At 47.9% G+C, this 17,827-nt stretch overlaps 1 protein-coding gene across 1 annotated transcript in view; it reads right to left on the bottom strand.

Moving 5' to 3' along the window:
- Window positions 1-17,827, bottom strand: part of LOC119978289 (aldehyde dehydrogenase, mitochondrial-like) — an 86,430-nt gene that overhangs the window by 24,936 nt on the left and 43,667 nt on the right. The window contains exons 4-7 of the mRNA XM_038819805.1: window positions 14,519-14,630; window positions 11,741-11,869; window positions 5,548-5,661; window positions 56-158 (exon numbers count right to left, since the gene is read on the bottom strand). Coding sequence (XP_038675733.1) covers window positions 56-158; window positions 5,548-5,661; window positions 11,741-11,869; window positions 14,519-14,630 — 458 coding nt within the window. The remainder of the gene's footprint in view (window positions 1-55; window positions 159-5,547; window positions 5,662-11,740; window positions 11,870-14,518; window positions 14,631-17,827) is intronic.

The raw sequence follows: 17,827 nt of genomic DNA, 5'->3' as shown, positions 1-17,827 counted from the left end.
ATGAGTTCTATAACAAGTTAACCATTCAAGTCACAGGTACAACAGCATTTCTTACGATCAGCATCAGAAAGGATAATGTTTGGACTCTTCCCTCCTAGTTCCAGTGTCACTTTCTTCAAATTACTTTTCCCTGCTGCCTGCTGGATCAGGTGACCAACCTGTGAGTGTAAGACAGGAACATGCTTTTGAAAAACAAGCATCTTAGAAAAACAGAATTGTTAGCAGGAAGCAGTGAAACAGAATAAATAATTATCAGGGTGTGGTAAGGAGACATAATTCAAGAACGCAAAATAAACTTTCCTCAATCATCAATAATCTCCAAAGTCAGAGTTTATTCACATAATATGCCAAGTCAAAGCTATAAACTTCAAATTTCTTGGTTATTGAGCCACACCTAATTTCAGAGGTCAGCAGTAACAACCGGATAGTATCAATTGTGTCTTGTTATGCTCCAAGTGTGGCATAAGCGGCTTCCTTTTGGTGCACTTGACAAAGGAAGGTTCAGACGTGGAGATAACTTCAACACGTTTATTAAACTATATACACTTCTATTACTCGGGTTCGACACTACTGTTAATCCTTCTATAGCTACTCAGACTGACAAACCAGTCTGCTACAATCCACGTGGTGGGAGTGATATTGTGTCTGTACTCACTGACTGTCTCCAGTGGAAAGAGGTAGATCATGTGTGTGTGGTCCTTTATATATGGGTTGGTGTAATGCCCTCCTGTGGTTGTGTCACCTCTGTGTGTGTCGTGAATGCCCATTGGTCGTGTCCTAACTAACTGTTCTATTGGATGAGTGTCTGTGTGGTCATGTCTCTGGTGCTCCCTCTAGTGTCTAGCTAGTCTACATGCATTTACATTAGCCCCTTGTGTATTTACAGTGATGCACATCACCACATTCCCCCCTTTTTTTATATGTTACATATTTCCTGTACACTTTAAGAAAATTGAACACAAAACAGGTAGATCACAGATTATCACAGAATTTACAGTGCAGAAGGAGGCCATTCGGCCCATCGAGTCTGCACCGGCTCTTGGAAAGAGCACCCCACCCAAGGCCAACACCTCCACCCCATCCCCATAACCCAGTAATCCCACCCAACACTAAGGGCAATTTTGACACTAAGGGCAATTTATCATGGCCAATCCACCTAACCTGCACATCTTTGGACTGTGGGAGGAAACCGGAGCACCCGGAGGAAACCCACGCACACACGGGGAGGATGTGCAGACTCCACACAGGCAGTGACCCAAGCCGGAATCGAACCTGGGACCCTGGAGCTGTGAAGCAATTGTGCTATCCACAATGCTACCGTGAGTTAAGGTATATACAAGTCATGAGAACAGTGATGAAACAATAAGTCCAAATCATTCGTGGGAGTTCAAAAACCATCAATCACCATGGTCAAATGTCTCTCTTGGTTATGAACGCCATCAACGTCCCTGTGCAACAGGAGCCAAGAAGTGGTCAAATCACTTTGCGGTCTGATTTGGAGTCCCTTCTTTTTTCTATGTTTGTGATGCTGATGTTGGATGGCATCTTGTAGCTGATAAGGCGTTGACGTTGAAGAGGTACCATCAACAGTATCATTCGATGTCATGGATGTGCCATATGTTGAAGTTGGATAAGACTGTACATACTGGTTCTGGCCTCATGCTGTGCAGGAAGGGTGATCCTAATGAGAACCGTTGAAGCTTGTCGAATTGGAAACAGAATTACTGCTCGCATAAATGTCGGGTGACGGTGTGAAACGAGAACATTGCATCCGATTGGAATATGCCGTCTGGCCAGGCTGGGGTGCAGCAAATCCTGGGCTGTAACTAAGGCATCCAGTCTGTAGTGCAGATTGCGCTTGCAGTAGTCCTCCTTCGGTCTTGATTCCATTCGTGGGCAATCCGTAGTGCTGGCCTGTTTGAGAATATGCTGCATAGACTGCTGGCTGCTGCATGCCTGAATACTGGGGTTGTCCAGCATAAGCTGTCATTGGCTGCACTGCTGGTGTGGAAGAAATGAAATGAAAAATGTGTGGGTATGGCTTGGAAGGATAGAGCTGTGGTGAATCTTGGTGTATTCCACTTGGACTGTAGCCACTACTTGTTATTACTGACCCAGTGTAATTGTTAAGTGATCCATCTCCTGTCGTTGTGGCATCTGCTGTCACCCTGAGTGTGCCGTCACTGAGGTTGTGGCACTCCCTGTCTGGAGTAAAGTCCAGCTTACGCGAATCAGAGTCGGGGTTTGGTTGCTCCCCATCTGGAGTCTGGTCTGTTTTAACTGAGTCAGTGTTGGTTCGTTGATGCTCCCCATCTGGAGTCTAGTTTGTGTCACCTGAGTCAGTGGTGGTTTGTCGGTGCTCCTTGTCCGGAGTCTTAGCAGGTTCACTGGAGTCAGCCGAGATTTCTTGAGGCTGCACGTCTGGAATCGGAACATGCAGGAATGCATTGACTTGTGGAGAGGTCCAAGCGAATGAGGTTGGTAGTATCGTCGTGTCACTGGAGTCACCAGTGGTCTCCCAGTGATCGTCGAGTGCCTCTGTGCACACCACCTGAGGTCTGTCACTTTGCACATCTTGCATGGGAGGTGGGATGCTGTCATCACTCATCTCACATACAGTGGATAGAGCCTCAGTAGCTTCTTGTTGTTCACTTGGATTGGGTAAATTGTCAGAGTCTTCATCTGGTGGCGCAAACAATGTGGGTGGACCGTCATTGTCTTGTTGTTGTTCTTCATTTGGGCTTGGACTGTCATCGTCGCTTTGTTCTTCACTGGAGCATGATAGACCGTCATGGTCGTCCTGCTGTGCACTGGGGCATGGTAGACGGTCATAGTCGTCTTGCTGCTTACTTGAGCATGGCAGACTTGCATCGTCTGCTGCTAGTTGGTCACAGGAGGTTGGTAGACCCTCATGGTCTTGTTCCTGCAAGGATTGCGCGTTGGAGTCTTGCGTTGCTTCTATCGTGGAGGCTGTCCGCGAGCTCGCAGCGGAGGCTTGTGACACTGGAGTCACTTCTTGTGTGTGCAAGGACTGCGGTGTGGTGTCTTGCGTGTCTTCTATCGTGGAGTCGGGAAGCCTTAGTGGTGCGTGCACCACGCTGTGTGTGGAAGCAGGCCGCTCTCTGTGGGCTTGTACCGCTCTCTGTCTCTTGGCCGCAGCATAATCCTGCACTCACGAGTTGGGATGTCATAGATGCTGGGCTGAAGATCCTCAAATGCGAAGAATGAATCAGCGTCTGCGTCGGATTCGGTACGGGGGTCGCCATTTTTAATGAAAAAACCTTCATCCGAGTCGTAGTCCTCTAGGACCATATCATCACTGTTTGCGTCGGAGCAGGCATTGGGCTCGTGAGGTCCAGAGAAAATATAACGGTCGGTTTTGAAGTATTCAAGGTCGGAATCATCGGTTTGGGCGTAGGTAACTGCTTTTTGCAGGATTCTTTGGAGGTCAATGTCATTTTCTGGTTCAATTGTTCTGTCTTTCCAGGTGAAAGAGGGTTGTTTTACGGCTTTAAGAGTTTTTTCCTTTGATTTGGGACGTTTCCCCTTTAAATGGGCGTGGTCCGGGGCCTCTGACGTCATGAGACGTCAGAAGCGGAAATCGCTGTTCCTGTACCGGGGGCCGTTTTGCCGCGCATGCGCCAACGGACCTTCCCGTTCTGTGCGCTCCTCGCGCAACTGCGCATGTGCAGTTCCTTTAGAAATTGGCCGCCAATTAAAATTGTTCCCAGCTCCGGGATCTCGACCTCGTGGTAAGTACTGACGCTTCTGGAGTTTAAGACTAGGGAGGTTATGTTGCAATTGTATAAGGTGTTAGTGTGGCCACACCTGGAGTATTGTGTTCAGTTTTGGTCTCCTTACTTGAGAAAGGGCGTACTGGCGCTGGAGGGTGTGCAGAGGAGATTCACTAGGTTAATCCCAGAGCTGAAGGGGTTGGATTATGAGGAGAGGTTGAGTAGACTGGGACTGTACTCGTTGGAATTTAGAAGGATGAGGGGGGATCTTATAGAAACATTTAAAATTATGAAGGGAATAGATAGGATAGATGTGGGCAGGTTGTTTCCACTGGCGGGTGACAGCAGAACTAGGGGACATAGCCTCAAAATAAGGGGAAGTAGATTTAGGACTGAGTTTAGGAGGAACATCTTCACCCAAAGGGTTGTGAATCTATGGAATTCCTTGCCCAGTGAAGCAGTTGAGGCTCCTTCATTACATGTTTTTAAGGTAAAGATAGATAGTTTTTTGAAGAATAAAAGGATTAAGGGTTATGGTGTTCGGGCCGGAAAGTGGAGCTGAGTCCACAAAAGATCAGCCATGATCTAATTGAATGGCGGAGCAGGCTCGAGGGGCCAGATGGCCTACTCCTGCTCCTAGTTCTTATGTTCTCTTACCTTTTCTTGCTGGTTGGAGTGTGTTTTCCTCACAGTATTTGCCGAATTTGTCCAGGACTGCCTGGAAGTTGCTGCTGTGTTGCTTTTTTGAGAAGTTGAATTTTTAAAAGATTTCTTCTGCTCTGTCACTGGCGATGATGAGCAGAAGCTCTGTCTTTTCAGCATCGGCCACGTCTTGTAGGTCGGCTGCTACCAGGAAGATTTCAAACATTTGTCGGAATGCCCGCCAGTTTTCGCGGAGATCACCGTGGCACTGGAGCTGCTGCGGAATCGGGATCTTGAACATCTCGCCTGGGTATTGTTGCTGGTTGTCACTGTGCGCTGAGTTTTGGCTATATGGATTTAAAACAGTTCATGCTGGTACCATGTCTTGTTATGCTCTAAGTGTGGCATAAGCGGCTTCCTTGTGGTGCACTTGACAAAGGAAGGTTCAGACGTGGAGATAACTTCAACACGTTTATTAAACTATATACACTTATATTACTCGGGTTCGACACTACTGTTAATCCTTCTATAGCTACTCAGACTGACAAACCAGTCTGCTACAATCCACGTGGTGGGAGTGATATTGTGTCTATACTCACTGACTGTCTCCAGTGGAAAGAGGTAGATCATGTGTGTGTGGTCCTTTATATATGGGTTGGTGTAATGCCCTCCTGTGGTCGTGTCACCTCTGTGTGTATCGGGAATGCCCATTGGTCGTGTCCTATCTAACTGTTCTATTGGATGAGTGTCTGTGTGTCATGTCTCTGGTGCTCCCTCTAGTGTCTATCTAGTCTACGTGTATTTACATTAACCCCTTGTGTATTTACAGTGATGCACATCACCACAAATTGCAAAAGCGTTTGCGCATAATGTGTATAGCTTGAAGCAATCTTTGGTAATCATACAAGAGAAGGAATGCTAGAAATATTTGGGTTGGTCAGAAGCTGAATTGATAAACAGCTTTGTAGCAGGGCTGTTATTGCATGTTGAAATGCAATTCAACATCTCAACTAAAAGATGTAACTTGATAGCCTGACAACTTATAGTCCAGTTCAATTGGGAATTACACTTCGGTACTTTTGTTGCATCTATTCACAAATGAGCTGTTCACTGATCAATCTATAACAAACTTCCAGAGATTAACTTAAGGGGTTGCTGTTTCCAAACTGACCTCTGTGGATCCCGTGAATGCAACTTTATCAACATCCATATGCGAGGCAATGGCTGCTCCTGCTGTTTCTCCAAAACCAGGAACAATATTCACAACCCCTGGTGGGAATCCTGCCTGTTTAACAAAAGAGAGATGTGACACTAATATTGAAAGAAATTAACATAAAATCCTTTCCACCCAGATCGAATACAATAGCAATGTTCTGCCCTTTGCTTCATCTACATTTCCAACTTGCTAAATGACAAACCATGAAGCCCGGTGAACGGTCTGTGGGATGCAATCCTAGCAGTTGTCACAATTATGCTCACCAGTACTATCCCTGCTGAAGTTTGCAAGTTGAGTGAGGAGTCACTTATCTTACATGGGATCAACACACCCTCGCACAACAAACCCAAATGCTCCTTCCAATTAGCAACTGGTGCGGTGTTCAAACCATTCTGTTCTCCCCTTTCCCCAAGATGTGGTTCACTCTATGGCTGATAATTTCTTTGACAGTTTTGGGGAACCTGCGTGGTTGGGGATACTGGAGGGGTGGGGTTCAGTCCATATTTAAAATAGTTACACTGAAGTTAGAAAATGTTTTATTTCAAATTTTTTCCAGAGTACCCATTTGTGTCACACTGGCAGAACCAGAACCAATCCGATTTAAATCGCTTTGTTGGATGGTTCCCAGCACAGCCAATTACAGTGCAATAGGAACGTCAGAGGAGGATTCCCGAGCGCATCTTTTTTAAAAAAAAATTTATTCTCCTCCTTTTCACATTTTCTCCCAAATTTGCACCCAACAATAAACAATAATCCGTAACTAATGCAATGTCAATCCCCATAACAATAACAACAATTCCATCCTCCCAAACCACAAACATTAGCCCGCATGTTAACATAAACAAATGACAAAAAGGAATCAGGAATCACCCGTAGTCATCATTAGCACGTCAGTCCCCCCCCCCTTGGCTTCGTCCCCCTAATGTTTGATGTAATCCAATTCGCGAAAGTGCATAATGATTAAGGAGCATGAATTGTAGAACCACTCCATCCTTCCCCTCAGTTTAAATTTGACCGTCTCAAGAGTCAAGAATTCCAGCAGGCTCCCCCTCCCCGCTAGGGCACAGGGTGGAGAGGTTTATCTCCACAATTACAGGATCCGCCTTCGGGCGATCAACGAGGTGAAGGCTACAACATCTGCCTCCAGACCCATTTCCAACGCCGGCTGGTCCGACATCCTGAATATGGCCTCCTGAGGGCCCGGGTCCACTATCACGTGCACCACTTTAGAAATTACCCTAAAACCCTCCTTCCAGTAATCCTCTGTCTGACAGGACCAAAATATATGAACGTGGTTTGAGGCACCCCCCCCCCCCCCCCCCCCGCAACACTCACACACATCTTCTATCCCTCAAAGAGCCGGCTCATCTTCGCCTTTCTATACAGCACCTTCAGCTGTATCAGCTCCAACCTCGCACACAAGGTGGAGGCGTTCACCCTCCGGAGCACCTCACACCAGAACCCCTCCTCCATGTCCTCTCTCAACTCTTCCTCCCACTTTGCCTTGATCCCTTCCAGTGGTGCATTCTCCCCCAAAATAGCCCCGTAAACCGCCAATACTACCCCCTTCTCCAGTCCCCCTGTTGTCAGACAACCTCCAGCAATGTGGAAGCTGACTCTACTGGGAAGCTCTGTATCTCCTTTCTGGCAAAGTCTCGAACCTGCATGTTTCTAAAAATTTTCCCCTGCTCCAGCCTATACTTTGCTCCCAGCCCTTCAATCCTGCAAACCGACCCCCAAGAAACAAATCTTTAAGTGTCCAAATTCCTTTCTCCTCCCATCTCCGAAAATTTCCATCCGACTTCCCTGGCTCAAATCTATGGTTCCCCCGATTTGGCATTTCCCTTGACCCTGCCCCCAACCCGAAGTGCTGGTGAAACTGCCTCCAAATTCTCAACAAAGCTATTACTACTGGACTCCCTGAGTATCTCCCCGGGGCCGTCGGGAGCAGCGCTGTTGCTCACGCCTTCAATCCTGACCCCCTGCACAACTCTCCTCCATTCTGACCCACTGGAAGTCAACCCCTCTGACCCAGCCAGCGCCGGCCCTAGGGTTGCTGGCGCCCCGGGCAAGCTGAACTTCAGCGCCCTTCGGGGGGGGGGGGGGGCGGGCCGAGGCGGCGGGCGGACGGAGGGGGGGGGGGGCGCCCTGGGGGAGGGCGGCCACTGCGCATGCGCTGGTTGGCACCGGCCCAACTGCGCATGCGCGGGACCCGAGTCTTTGCCGCCCCCTAGCACATGGCGCCCCGGGCGACTGCCCGAGTTGCCGGTACCTTGGGCCGGCCCTGGACCCAGCTCTGTACCTTCTCCACATTCGCTGCCCAGTAATAATACATCAGGTTTGGAAGACCCAAACCCCCTGCCTGCCTTCTTCTCTGTAGTAGCACCGTTCTAATTCTGGCCATCTTCCCTCCCCAAATGAATGAGGTAATCATCCCTTCAATCCCTCTAAAAAATGCCGTTGGCAGGAAAATCGGCAGGCATTGGAAAATAAACAGGAATCGCGGCAGCACATTCATTTTAACTGCCTGTACCCGACCCGCCAGTGATAGAGGGAGACCATCCCACCTTACCAGATCAGCTTTCACCCCCCCAACCAAACTAGAAATGTTGTACCTACAGCACCCACCCACCCCAATCCCGAGCAACCTGCACTCCCAGGTATCTAAAGTGAGTCCCTGCCCTACGGAATGGCAGCCCCCCCCCACCCCTGGCCGAGACACCACAAAATATTCACTCTTGTCTAGATTTAATCCCTAGCGCATATTTGAGGTAATTTACCTCAAATCTGATGATTGGGAGGCCAGACACGAGGGCTGAATTCTAGAGGTGATGCCAGAGTAATTGCCCTTGACATTTTAAGCAGCATTTCATCAAGGTGCCCTAGTAAAACTGGTCAATGGGGATCAAAGGAAAAAGTTCTTTAGTGATGGAAGCAACATCCGGCACAAAAGATGACAGCTATGGTGTTGGCGGTCAATCATCTTAGCCCCAGGAGTTCCTCATGGAACTGTGCTGGTCTCAAATATCAGAGCCTGTTTTCTCAGGTGATCTCTCTCTCCCCCGCCCTCCCACCCACCAAGGTCAAGTTTGGGACTGTTTGCAAGTCATTTGCAATTCCTCAGATCTGTCGGCATTCAGCAAGACCTAGATAACCTCATGGCTTGGGCTGACAAATGACAAAAGTCATGATACCAGCTTCAAAGGGTTAAATTATGAGGACAAGTACATATGTATTGCCTGGAGTTTAGAAGGTTGAGGGGCGAATGAGTTCTTAAATTATGAAGATTGAAGATTGGATAAAATATATATATGGAAGCAATTTCTCTTTGGTGGAATCCAGAACCATGATCACAATTTTAAAAGTAGAGATTATTCACTAGTGGAATCAGGAATGACCTTTTCACAAAAGGATAATGGAAATGTAGAATCCACTTCCCAAAAGGTTGTGGAATTGTTGTTAATTTAAAGTTTCAAAATTAAAAATCAACAGATTTCGATTAAGTAAAGATATCAACAGACATGGATGAAAAGTGGGGAAATGGACGAGATGTACACTTTCTAATAGCAGGTAATCAGGTTCGTGACTGAATAGACTGCTCCAGACTCAAGTAACAGCCAATGATCCTCTCTAACAACAGAGCCTACCCATGTCATATAATGGGATTACCATTGCTAAGTCCCCCACCAGCAATATCCTGGGAGTTACTACAGACCAGAAACTGGAACAGGACAAGGCACAAATTAGGAAAATGATTGAGAACACTCCCAACTTTCTGAATGGTGTAGTTACAACAACACAAGAAACTCACTGACATCCAGGACAAAGCAGTTCACTTGATCAACACTTCACCCACTAGTCTAAATATTCAACCATTCCACCACCAATATTTTATGAATGCATTGTGTACAATCTACAGGATACGTTGCAGCAACACATCGAGGCTTCTTCAGCAAAAGCTTCCCAAAACCCAGGACATAGGCAGTAAGAGTATCACTATCTCTAAATTTTCTCTCCAAGTCACATTCCACTGGACTTGAAGCTATTTCACAACTGCTCGATCCAAATTTTGGAACACCTTGGGCGCGATTCTCTGAAATGGAGACAAAGTCCCGACGCCGGAGTGAAAACCGGAGTGTTTCACTCCGGCGTCGGAGCCCCCTATTCTCCCGCCCCGGGGGGCTAGGAGCAGCGTTGCGTATTTTACGCGCGCTGGGCCTTGGCGCCGCGTAAATGACGCGGTCGGCGCCAACCCGCGCATGCGCGGTTGCTGTCCTCACCGAGGCCGCCCCGCAAGAAGATGGCGGATGGATCTTGCGGGGCGGCGGAGGAAAGGAGGTCCTCCTTTAGAGAGGTCGGCCCGCCGATCGGTGGGCCCTGATTGCGGGCCAGACCCTATCGGAGCCCCCCCCCCAGCGTTCCCGCGCAGTTCCCGCCGGCAGCGACCAGGTGTGGACGGCGCCGGTGGGAACCTGTCGTGTTGGAGCGGCTGCTTGGCCCGTCCGGGCCAGAGAATCGCCGCTCGCCTTTTGCAAACGGCGATTCTCCGAGCGGCCAGTCGTGATTCTCACCGCGCTGGTTTGGGGGTGGGGTGGGGTGAAGAATCCCGTGCGGGTGCCGGGGTGGCGTGGCGCCCCGGTGATTCTCCCATCCTGCGTGGGGGAGGGGGGGGGTGAAAGAGAGAATTCCGCCCCTTATCTAACAGCATTGTGCCAGCTCCTTCACCATATGGAGTTTTAAAGGCAACTCAGAATGGTCATCAAATGTTGGATCTTGTCAATGATACCCACATTCAAAGAATGGACAAAAACATTCTCTGGGGTTGGCACACTTCATCTGACTCAGTGCATCTGCTTTTAGTATTATGTGGAATCCTTTATGGGCCACTGGAGCAGAACATCCAGCATTGGGAACTAGACCCGGCCACAAACTAGCCTTGTAAAGAGCAGGCAAAGGCTTAGCCCTTTATGGGGTCAAGCAGGCAATCTCAAATGAACTCAGGATGGACTCTCTCTGGACCCTGTCTTTCTCTATAAACTTTCCACCTGACTCTTGCAGTAGTCACTGCAGAAATCCAACAGAATGGGCAACAAAGGTCAGCTCCCAGTATTTTAAGCATCAATCAGACTGATCACTGGACAGTGACTTCACACTGTCACCATCAGGTAACCCAGAAGCAACATTCAAAGAAACAACAGGAGGCATTTCAGGTTTTCCCAACAACCTGCTGAATACTTGGGTTGTTTACTGTATACTGTATACAGTATCATATCAATACTGTATCATTCAGTATTCGTTTTATGCAATTTCCTTCCTCTTTCTTTATCCTGTACCTCCCCATTGCAGAGAACCATAATACAAAATGCACCAACCATATGATGTTGATACTCTGGTGCTGGTCACAAAGAGATGTGACCATTGATGAGTACCTTGTAATTGTCCATCCAACAATCTAGATGTGGTCCCATCACCTTCCCACAGTCAGTAAAGTCAAAATCAAATAATTTTTTAATTAGTTATTAGGATCGGAGCGTTGCAAGGAAGGCCAGCATTTATTGCCCGTTCTCAACCACCTTCAACAAATTGGTGTGAGCCGCCTTCTTGGACTATTGTAGCCCAAATAGAATCCCTACAGTGCAGAAGCAGGCCATTCGGCCCATCAAGACTACACAGACTCTCTGAAGAATACCCTACCTAGGCCCAATCCTCCGTAAATCCGTATCCCCACCTCACCTTTGGACACTAAGGGACAATTTATCATGGTCAACCCACTTAACCTGCACATCTTTGGACTGTGGAAGGAAACTGGAGCAGCCGGTGGAAACCCACACTGACAAGGGGAGAAAGTGCAAACTCCACAGTTACCAAAGGCCATAATTGAACCCGGGTCCCTGGAGTGGTGAGGCAGCAGTGCTAACCACTGTGCCATCCCATACGTTGTAGGTACACCCAGTGCTTTTTCGATAACAGGTTGATACAACAAAAGGCTGTTTGATTAAGGGTGGCACATTTCCTCCCCTGAAGGATATGAATCAACCAGATTGTGAAGATACAAGCCCAATGAATGATAAAGGTCAGGCAAGTGCAATTTCTAGCACAATATTTGATCACATTTTTTAAACTTCAACACTCAAAAACTTAGTCCAACCTCCTTGATTAAATTTGCTACATAGAGCGCTGTTAGCGGGGTCTGCTCTGCCACCTTCATTACCACCACATTTCCAGTTGCTAGTGCTGGTCCAAGCTTCCAGGCCTGCATTAACAATGGGAAATTCCACTGAAAAAGAGAGAAAATTGGAAGTTACTTTTAAAATACACAAATAGATTTTACTCTTAAAACAATAATTCAAACACACATGCATAGATTAGAAACCAAGTTTCAAAATTAAAGTTATGTTCCAGATTCAATACACATTACCATTATTCTGGCAGACATTTGAAGCTAAATTATTGATGTGCTGGTTTCAGGAGCATTTGCTGCCTCTCTGGAGAAAAAAAAACTAGCAGTCATGCAACTTTGGGGTTAATCAGACCCTGTTCTAGCTAATGGACAGGATCTAACCTAAAAGTTTCCAAGTGTCATTTGTGGTAGATATTGCTGGGAGTTTCCCACTGGCTCTGTTGGCGAGTTGCCCACTGCTTTTTGTCACATTTCTGGGCCCCGGGGAGTTTTTCCCCAATCAAGCTCACACTTCGAATTACTTTCACTGGCCAAACTGAATCCTTCGAGATCGGGCTACCATTTTGAAGGATGACAGCCCGCTATGGGGTCGCAGAGGGCCCACATTCTCTTTTAAAAAAAAATATTTTTATTCAAAATTTTACATTATAAATAACCGAAAAGGAAAAGGAATTACAGAAAAAATGAAACAACAAAAATAAATAAACAAATGAACGTGAACCAATAAACAATAGTAAATCTCTAACCAAACATGAACATACCACCCCCCAGGGTTGCTGCTGCTGCTACTGACCCTCTCCTCACGCTCCGCCAGGAAGTCTAGGAACGTCTGCCACCGCCTGAAGAGCCCTTGCACAGATCCCCTTAAGGCACATTTCACCATCTCCAATTTAATAAACCCCGCCATGTCGTTAATCCAGGATTCCATGCTTGGGGGCCTCGCATCCTTCCACTGAAGCAGAATCCTTCGCCGGGCTACCAGGGACGCAAAGGCCAGAATACCGGCCTCTTTCGCCTTCTGCACTCCCGGCTCATCCGACACCCCAAATATTGCGAGCCCCCAGCCTGGCTTAACCCTGGAATTCACCATCCTTGACACCGTCCTCGCTACGCCCCTCCAGAACTCCTCTAACGCTGGGCATGCCCAGAACATGTGGGTATGGTTTGCTGGACCCCCCCGAACACCTCGCACATCTATCCTCACTCCCAAAAAACCGACTCAGCCTTGCCTCGGTCATATGCGCCCTGTGCAGCACCTTAAATTGTATAAGGCTGAGCCTAGCGCAAAAGGAGGAAGAATTTACTCTTCCCAAGGCAGCCACCCACGTACCCTCATCGATCTCCTCCCCCAGTTCCTCCTCCCACTTACCTTTTAACTCCTCCACCGAGGCCTCCTCCTCCTCCAGTCCCTTAAGGCTTGCAGACTTCCCGTCGATGAACAGGTCCCCAGTCCTCCTAATACCCGCTCTGTACCAGCTCTGGAACCTCCCATCAATATTCCCCGGGGCAAACCGATGGTTCTCTCGTACTGGAGACTACACCAAGGCCCCCCCTTCCCCCTGTGACGTCTCCACTGCCCCCAGATTTTGAGGGTCGCTGCCACCACCGGGCTCGTAGTGTACCTCATCGGAGGGGACGGCAGCGGTGCCGTCACCAGCGTCCCCAGGTTCGTGCCCACACAGGACGCCATCGTCAACCTCTTCCATGCCGCCCCCTCCCCCACCATTACCTACTTGCGTACCATCGCCACGTTGGCAGCCCACTAATACCCGCAGGTTAGGCAACGCCAGCCCCAGCCCCCCCCCCCCCCCAGAAACACCCTTCCCACCCTCCCCCTCCACCATCAAACCCCACACAAACCCCATAATACTCCTGTGAACCCGCTTAATGTGGGTTCTCATTGAGAAGTGAAATCACCATATTAGACCCGCACTGTAAAGGGTCCTTGTCGCGCTTCAAAATCAGAGAGATCAGCGCCCTAGACATCGTCGGGGGCAGGACACCCCCCCCCCCCCCCCCCCGCCTCGTTGAAAGTCCTAACCAGCAGCGGGCCCAACAGGTCCACGTATTTCCTGTAGAATTCCACCGGGAACCCATCTGGCCCTGGTGCCTTCCCCGCCAGCATGCTCCCTAGTCCCTTGACCAGTTCCTCTAACCCAACTGGCGAGAGCCCACATCCTCAAGCTTTCTCACACCCTCTTCCAGGTTTTCCTCCCCAGGACACCCACCTTTCACCCCTCCCAACCTTCCAGAGGCCCCTTCATATCTACCCCGCACCACCCACCCCGGACCCCCACCCTTCCTAAGGCCGCTTCATATCGATCCTCCACCCTTCATAGCCTCCCCTCCAGGACCCCTGCCCCTCACCCCTCCCAACCTTCCGGAGACTGATTCATACCTACCCTGCACTCCCACCCTCCTTTCAGGGCATGGCTTCCCCAGGCCCTGACCCTTGGCAGTGCCAGCCAGGTGGTGCAGGATGCAGTGACGATTCAACAGACATGCAGCCAAACCAGTGAAGATACAAGTTTTCACATCACCAATCACATTAAGGTTCACTACATTGGACAACCCCATAAACATTTCTAGCATGTCACTTAATTAAGTTTACATAATCCATTTGAAAGGGTATGCTTCAACCAAATCATTTTGAGAACCTAATAAGTTAAGTCAAAATGGAAAGCAGTCTTTCCTTTTCATTTGTCCCTCAACTTCCTCAGTTGATTTTTTTTACTGTTCACTCACCGGGATGATTTGCCCACACACACCAACTGGCTCATGACGTGTGTAGCAGAAGTAGTTTCCATCCATGGGAATGGTCTTACCATGATATTTATCAGCCCAGCCGGCATAGTACCTATGAAAAATTCAGAAAAGGGTTGAGATATTTTTTCAAGTAATGTCATAAAACAAGTCATGAGAAAAGCTGGTCTACATTTCACAATATAACACATTTGTACAGTGCCTCATGTCCCAAGCTGCCTCAGAGAAACATAATCAGACAAAACTGGACATTGCGCCAACTTGCACAGATTAAGGCAGAGATCAAATTCATTATCAAAGATGTAGATTTTAAGGAAGATTTTTAAATAGGAGGAGAGGTGTAAGCAGCGGATGCCAGATCTCAGGGCCAAGACAGCGGAATGCTTTGCTATGAAAGGGAGTTGGTGGGGTGGGTGGTAAACAAGACGGGCAAGCTAGCAGTGTCTGTAGAGTTATGGTGGGCAGGATTCGGTGATCCTGAGGCTAAGTGCTGACGCCGTCGGAAACACTGTCGCGTTTCTCGACGGCATCAACACGGCCTCAGGATCAGCAATTCGGGCCCTTACAGGGGGTCAGCACGACACTGGAGCAGTTCACGCAAATAGGATGCATCCATCTTGGAGAATATTTCAGAAGTCCCAATTCCATGAAGGCGGATTTGATTTGTGGCAGTATGGTAGCAGTGGGTAGCACTGTTGCTTCACAGTGCCAGGGTCCCAGGTTCGATTCTGGCTTGGGTTACTGTCTGTCCAGAGTCTGCACGTTCTCCCCATGTCTGCGTGGGTTTCCTCCGGATGCTCCAGTTTCCTCTCAAGTCCTGAAAGACGTACTTGTTAGGTGAATTGCACATTCTGACTCTTCCACCTGGGGGAAAAGCTTCTCATTATCCACTCTGTCCAGGCTCCCCATTATCTTGTAGGCTGCTATCAGGTCACCCCTCACCTCCATCATTCCAGTGAGAACAAACCAAGTTTCTCCAACCTCTCCTCATAGATAATGCCCTCCATACCAGCCTCCATAACCATTCCCGTACCAGCCTCCCCGAACAGGCGCCGGAATGTGGCGATTTTCATTTTCATACCAAAGGCAGGGAGATGTGTGTGTGTGCGTGAGTGAATGAGAGAGGGAAACATGTGCGTGTGAGAGAGAAGCGAGTGTGTGAGAGGGAGAGAGAGCTGCATGTCCCTGAGAGGAGTATTAGTTTTCCAGCATCACTTCTCCCGTTAAAAATGGCAAAAGTATGACTTAAATATTTTTTTAATAAGATAACTTTTTAAGATTGTGCATTCTTTTCAGGGGTTAATGTTGAGGGGCCATGGGAAGGTGGCTTGGCCAGGGGTAGTAATGTGAGGGGGCAATGTATCTCGTGAATGTACTGTGTGACTGTGTGCCTCTTCCTAATACATGCATAGATATAACTAGAAAAGACTAGTTTACATTTGATTTCTGTGGTCGTACCTATTTCACAGCAAACAAAAAAAGGGTTCCGACATTATAGTTGAGGCCCAGGAGTGATCCCTGTCCATGCCACAAGTTACGGTTTGCCAAGATGAAAATGACCCAGTTATTATGACTCACTAATTCCTGTTAGTTAGCCAATCTTCCTCCTCTATCCATGCTAATATAATCACCAACAAAACCATGAGCTCTTCTCTTTCGCAATTACCTTTTATGGGGCTGGTTGAGCACTGGGCTAAATCGCTGGCTTTGAAAGCAGACCAAGGCAGGCCAGCAGCATTCAATTCAGGTTCAATTTCCGTACCAGCCTCCCCGAACAGGCGCCGGAATGTGGTGACTAGGGGCTTTTCGCAGTAACTTCATTTGAAGCCTACTTGTGACAATAAGCAGTTTGCATTTAATTTCATTTCATGTGGCATCTTCACCTTTGGAAACACAAATACACGGAGCAGAATTTTCTCATCTTTTTTTCAAGTGTGAACACATGTGGGAGAAGTGGAGTGCAGCCCACCAGCTGCACAGCTTGCTTTTCCTGCCATATTTGTAAGTATGGACAAAAAAAAAGTGAAGGTCCCATGATGCCACGCTGGCTTATTTTGTGATTGCTTTTATTTTTGTATTGTGACCATCACAGAATCTTACTGGTCAACGACAGAGGTGAGGTAAGGTGTGGTGAATGGAGAATTGGGTTGTGGCTGTTGATACTGCTCTCAGATAAATGCTTCATGGACAGTATGAGCAGAAAAGGAGTCCCTCAGACTCCTGCCCCAATGCTGTGTGAAGCTGATGGCAAGGATACAGTGGATCACAAACCTTGGCACACGCTCTGCAATTACTGCACAGCTTGGTTTTTGATGTCTTGCAAAGGAATTCACCAAAAACCTGGAATTGTCCAAACCAAGATCTTTACTGAATCACACATGGTAACATAGCGATCTGTTACTGAGCAAGTTATCATGGAGTTTCTTTGTACTTCTCTGGAACTACACCTAGCACGACGGTTCACTTGTATGTCTTACTGCCATCTCCTACAACTATCAGCTGATGGCCAATGTATCCCTACTTCTAGTGGAGTTTTTGGTCACATGACCACAGTCTTGAGACTCCATGGTGTGTCTGCACCATCACCTACTGGTTGGAGGTCGCACACCATCCACCTATACAGTTCTTACAGGCATATCACCACATCCCCCTTCCTCAGAAAACATTAAGATTTGTTACAGCCAACATTGATCTTTTAACTGAATGAGCTTTACTAGGGTGTCCATAAACATGTAATGCCTGGCCAGTGTCCGTCTGTTTTGCATAAATCATTGTGCCTCCCTCACAGGATCACCTCTGTGATCATTCGAGCTGCTGCCAGCTTCTTCGAAGACTGGTTTATGTGCCGACCTCTTGTTTATTTTCCACTTTGCTCTGTGCCTTTGGAAGGCTTGTGTCTCTGATTGCTATGCTCGTGTCACTAGACTCTTTCTTTTGCACTTCCTGGCTTGACGCTGTTTGCTGCTTCCCGTTGTTCCCAATTCTGGTTTTGTTAGTGGGATGAGCTAGCTCTCCAAGTCTTTTCTTCTTTCCTCTCTTTATTTTGTGAAGGCGATGCCGTAGTTTCTTGCTTTTGTAACTGTTCTGCGAGTGCTTCGACCTTTGTGCTTCGGTTTTGTTTGAATCGTTTTCGCCATTACATTTTTTGCCCTCCCTCCAGTCGATCTTACAGACTGTGCATTCCAGGATTTCTGTTTCACCACAGAAAGATTCAAGAGGCTACAAATCTATCTGATATACTTTCGCTATTACCTCATTTGTGAAATACTCATTTGGCTCGAACTTAAACTC

This window comes from Scyliorhinus canicula, chromosome 1 (genome assembly GCF_902713615.1).
Source record: "Scyliorhinus canicula chromosome 1, sScyCan1.1, whole genome shotgun sequence".
In the NCBI taxonomy this organism is placed as follows: domain Eukaryota; kingdom Metazoa; phylum Chordata; class Chondrichthyes; order Carcharhiniformes; family Scyliorhinidae; genus Scyliorhinus; species Scyliorhinus canicula.
This window is presented reverse-complemented; position numbering and strand designations above follow the sequence as displayed.